Source organism: Ziziphus jujuba, chromosome 9 (genome assembly GCF_031755915.1).
Source record: "Ziziphus jujuba cultivar Dongzao chromosome 9, ASM3175591v1".
Classification (NCBI taxonomy): Eukaryota; Viridiplantae; Streptophyta; class Magnoliopsida; order Rosales; family Rhamnaceae; genus Ziziphus; species Ziziphus jujuba.
In genome coordinates, this window is record NC_083387.1 from 20458913 (window position 1) to 20463615 (window position 4703).

General features: G+C 33.5%; 1 protein-coding gene across 1 annotated transcript; it reads left to right on the plus strand.

The window, feature by feature from the left end:
- Nucleotides 1-693: 693 nt before the first annotated feature.
- On the plus strand, nucleotides 694-4126 carry LOC125424192 (uncharacterized). Its single transcript, XM_060811223.1, has 4 exons — nucleotides 694-750; nucleotides 2552-2643; nucleotides 2691-3749; nucleotides 3913-4126. The coding sequence occupies exons 1-4, from the start codon at nucleotides 694-696 to the stop codon at nucleotides 4124-4126; spliced, it is 1422 nt and encodes a 473-aa protein (XP_060667206.1).
- Nucleotides 4127-4703: the final 577 nt, after the last annotated feature.

Below are 4703 nucleotides of genomic sequence, written 5' to 3' on the forward strand. Positions count from 1 at the left end.
CGGAATCAGCTCCAATATGCCATGTGGGATGCCAAATAGGATTAATATTAGTTCCCATATGTTGTCCTTGATTGGAACAAAAAGAACTTGCTTGACCAATAAGAAAGATCAAAATCAGTACAAAATGAAGCAATTTGGCCAACATGAGGTCTTGTGGGCCAACATGATTAATGAATAGCTTTGCTTCTACCTTTTATGATTTTATGGTCCCTTGAAGTGCTCAATCATGTTCATAAGTTAACAAATACATTCCTTGTTGCCCAGGATCCTCAAATGTACCAAAATAGCTTTCTGGATTCATTTCAACCTTTATAACTTGGATGCAAAAAAGGGGCTTTGAACCTTCGGATATTGTCTTGCCCTCTTGAGATTTAATAACATCTTGTATAATGCTAGCTAGGTTGTCCTTAAATCTTAGCTTGTGCCCTTGTAATTGGCCCCATCTTTAATTGTACAGAATCAGCACCCCAGTGAGTTGTTAGTTGTACGGGTACAAGTGGATTCTCATCACCTACTGCCCGAAGTGTGTAAATGTACCAAAACAGCATCTCACATTCATTTTTACATTAATAACTTAGATGCACAGTACAGGCTTTGAATATTTGGGTACTACCATGCCTTCTTGAGATTTAATAACACCTTGTATGAAGCTAACCAGATTGTCCTTAAATCTCTTAGCTTGTGCCTTCGTAAATGGTCCCGCCTTTAGTTGCACAAGATCAGCACCCCAACGGGTTGTGGGTTGTATGGGTATAGGCTGATTCTCATCATTATATGTCATGCTTTATTATGTTAGGTGTCTTTGTTTGTAAAATATGATATGTAAATTAGCAAACACATGTCATTTTAATTTTATGTTTCTTTTTGAATGATACGTAAAGAATGGTGAATGAAATTTAGAAGTAATGCTAGTAAGATCATTTATGCCAATGACATTGTTATGATTGTTCTATTGAAGAAGAAAAGCTTATGTGTAGAAAAAGAGAAAAAATAATGAGAACACACTTTTGGTTCCAAAAGTGCTCCTATATACATTAAAGTGCAAATGTTGATGGTCCATAAATTTTAAAAGCAGAAACTATAAAATTGTATATAGAATCAAAGACCACTTAAAAACACTAATTATTATCATAAGAAAAAAAAAGAGTAATCATATACGATATCAAACATCTTTCGTTGAACACACTTCATTTAATATCAAAGGAGAATGATGTCATACATGTATAAACATGAAAAAGAAAAGAAAGATATTTGTTGTTTTCTAACTATCCGTCTATCTAAGTTTTGCATTAAATTTTTTGCATAACTATTGTTCCAAAATCTAAATTTAGAATAACACTGCACCAAAAAGTTCCTATCACTTACAATAAGATATGCTAATATTTTAGGCCATAGTGACTATTAACCAGTGTTCTAAAAGGCAGGAAAAAGCGCCGCCTAGGCACGCCTAGGTGTGATACTTTTAAATAATGCATTGCATAGTAGCAAGGCTTAGGAAAAGGCGGTCAACGTTGTATTGACCGCCTAATGCGTGCCTAGGCACCAAAAGGCGGGAGCATTTTTATTCAAAGTTGTTTTTTTTTTTTTTAATGTTATTTTTTAAAAAATGTTAAAAAATGATTCATAAGAAATTAAAAAATAAAAATAAAAAAATAAAAAATATTGTTAACAAATGGAAACATTTTTAAGATTAATGGAAACATTTATTAACCAAAAAAATAAATAAATAAATAAATAAAATAATATACTTTCCATTAAAGTGGGCACCACACAATTTTGAATTTTTTCATGTAGAGAATAAAAAAACAACGCAAAGGAAACATAAGAAAGAATCGGGCAGCACATGTATACACAAATCTAAAAAAGACAAAATTTCCTTTTTGCATGGTCCCCTTTTCCAAGCATCATAAAAATCCATGGTATTTATTTTCTGCCTTTCTATTTCTTCTTCTTCTTATTATTATTTTTCTTCTTTCTTTTTCTCTTGTTCTTTCTTTTTTCTTTTTTCTATCTTCTTTTATTCTTTTTTAGATATGACAATTGTATCTATTTTTTGGCCATTTGATGGAAAGATTAAATAACAATTTGTCTTATGTATTATTTGAATGTATAAGTGTTTCAAAGGTTAATGGTACATCTTTTTTTTTTTTTTTTAGTTTGTGTTATTGCCTTCTATGTGTTTGATAAAATGTGTAAAAGAGACAATTTATGTACTTTAAATCTTTTATTCATTGCTTAGTTTTAAAAAACACTTGTGAGTTGTGAATATATTATTTCAATGTATAAGTGTTTCAAAGGTTAATGGTACTTTTTTTTTTTTTTTTTAGTTTGTGTTATTGCCTTCTAGGTGTTCGATAAAATGTGTAAAAGAGGTCATTTATGTACTTTAAATCTTTTAATCATTGTTTAGTTTTAAAAAACACTTGTGAGTTGTGAAATGATAATTAGTTACTTTTTCATATGCATGTTTTACACTTGTATTTTATTTAGTAATGTTAGTTTGTTTTATTGAATTAAATTTTTAAATTGCACATATTATTCAATTTTACAGGAATCAAGGGAACAAACTAATTCTTCCATTGCATCCAATTCTTGTGGAAATGAACTAAAAAAGACTCCGGAGACGTTGGATGGGAAACCGCGGTTATTGTAGATCCTAGTAATGCTAATGATGTAAAATGCATATTAAGTGGTCAAGTTACAAAGCCGGGAATTAATAGGCACAAAGTCCACATAGCCGGTATCAAGGGGAAGGGTGTGAAACCATGCCTTAGAGCAAGTGAGGATCAAAAACCCAAATGTCGTGAGGCACTTAAGGAAAAAAGGTCTAAAAAGGTAGAGAAGCTATTGAATGTTGCTAGATTAAAAGGTGATGTGATTATGTCTTTGTCTACACATGAGGAAAAAGAAGAAGAAGAAGAAGAAATTTCTATTATTGAAGGAAGGACAAGGAAAAGACATATTAATGTGGGTACCATGGATCAATTTGCAAGGCCAATCAAAGTTGATTATGCTTCTATGAGTGCAAGTAAGAAAATGAAACAACAAAATGTTAAAGATGTAATTTTCAAGAAAAGATTGCTTGAAGTTCATCAATATTTAGCAAGATGTGTATATGAAGCCGGGATTCCTTTTAATGCCATTGACAATGATAGCTTCAAAAGATTTGTTGAAGCTCTTGGTCAATATGGCCCGGATTATACTCCTCCTTCTCAATATCAACTAAGAGAGCCACTTTTGAAGGGAGAGGTGGAGAGAACAAAAGAAATACTCAAGAAGCAAGAAGAAGAGTGGAAAAATAGTGGGTGTTCTATCATGACCAATGCTTGGAGTGATAGAAAAAGAAAAAGCATCATGAATTTATGTGTGAATTGGAAACTAGGAACCACATTTGTTTCTTTAAAGGAAGCTTTGGATGATGCTCACACTGGTCAATACATATTTAACTACGTCAACAAATGTATTAAAGATATTGGGTATGAAAATGTGGTTCAAATTGTGACCGACAATGCTTCCAATAATATGGCCACTGCAAATTTGTTAGCATTAGAATGGTCTAACATCTTCTGGATATCATGTGCTAGTCATACCATAAACCTTATGCTTGAAGGAATCTCTAAACTTCCTAGCTTCAAAGGAGTGATTGATAAGGCCAAATCCTTCACTATTTTCATCTATGCACATCATAAGACTTTGGCATTGATGAGAAAGTTAACCAAAAAAGAGATTGTTCGTCTGGGAGTCACTAGGTTTTCAACTTCTTTCCTAACATTGCAAAGTTTGCTTTATAAAAAACGAGAATTGAGAAATATGATGACAAGCAATGAATGGGATAGTACCAAATGGTTAAGGAGCAAAAAGGAAAAAGAAGCATTTGATATTGTTGTTCTAATAATTTTTGGAACTCAATAGAATTATGTTTGAGGTATTCACTCCATTAGTGAAAGTGCTTAGACTTGTTGATGGAGAGGAGAAGCCTTCAATGGGCTTTGTTTTTGGAGAACTACTAAAGGCAAAGGATGACATTAAAAAGATGTTGAAGAAGGAAGGTGACTATATGCCGATCTTCAACATTATTGATGCTAAAAGCAAGGATCGTCTCAATAGTCTACTCCTTAGCTTGTAAGGCATTCACCAACTCGGTCAAGGAAATTTCATTTAGGTTCCTTGACTCCTCCAATGAAGATATCTTAGCTTCAAACCTCTCGGGCAAGGAGACCAACACCTTCTCCACAATCCTTTGGTCACTTAATCTTTCACCTAGCACCCTAATTTGATTCACCACATTAAGAATCCTTGTGGTGAACTCTTTAACCGTTTCTTTGTCTTTCATCTTGATAGTCTCAAACTCCCTCCTTAGGTTAAGGATTTGCATTTGCCTTATCCTTGCACTCCCTTGGAACTCATCTTGAAGTTTGTCCTAAGCTTCTTTGGCACTCTCACATGCCATTATCCTTGTGAAAATGGTATCACTAATACAAGAATGAATGGCGGTGAGAGCCTTGAAACCTTTAGCCAATTCCTCCTCATGGTGCTTGATTTGGTTGACCGTTGCCCCTTATCTCAAAGGCTCAGGTTCTTGGGGATTTATGGTGACCTCCCAAAGACCATAAGCCTTCAAGTAGGCTTGCATCTTGATACTCCAAATGTTGAAGTTCTCCCCATTGAAGATAGGAGGAGAAGGAGTTGAAAAACTTGAAGAA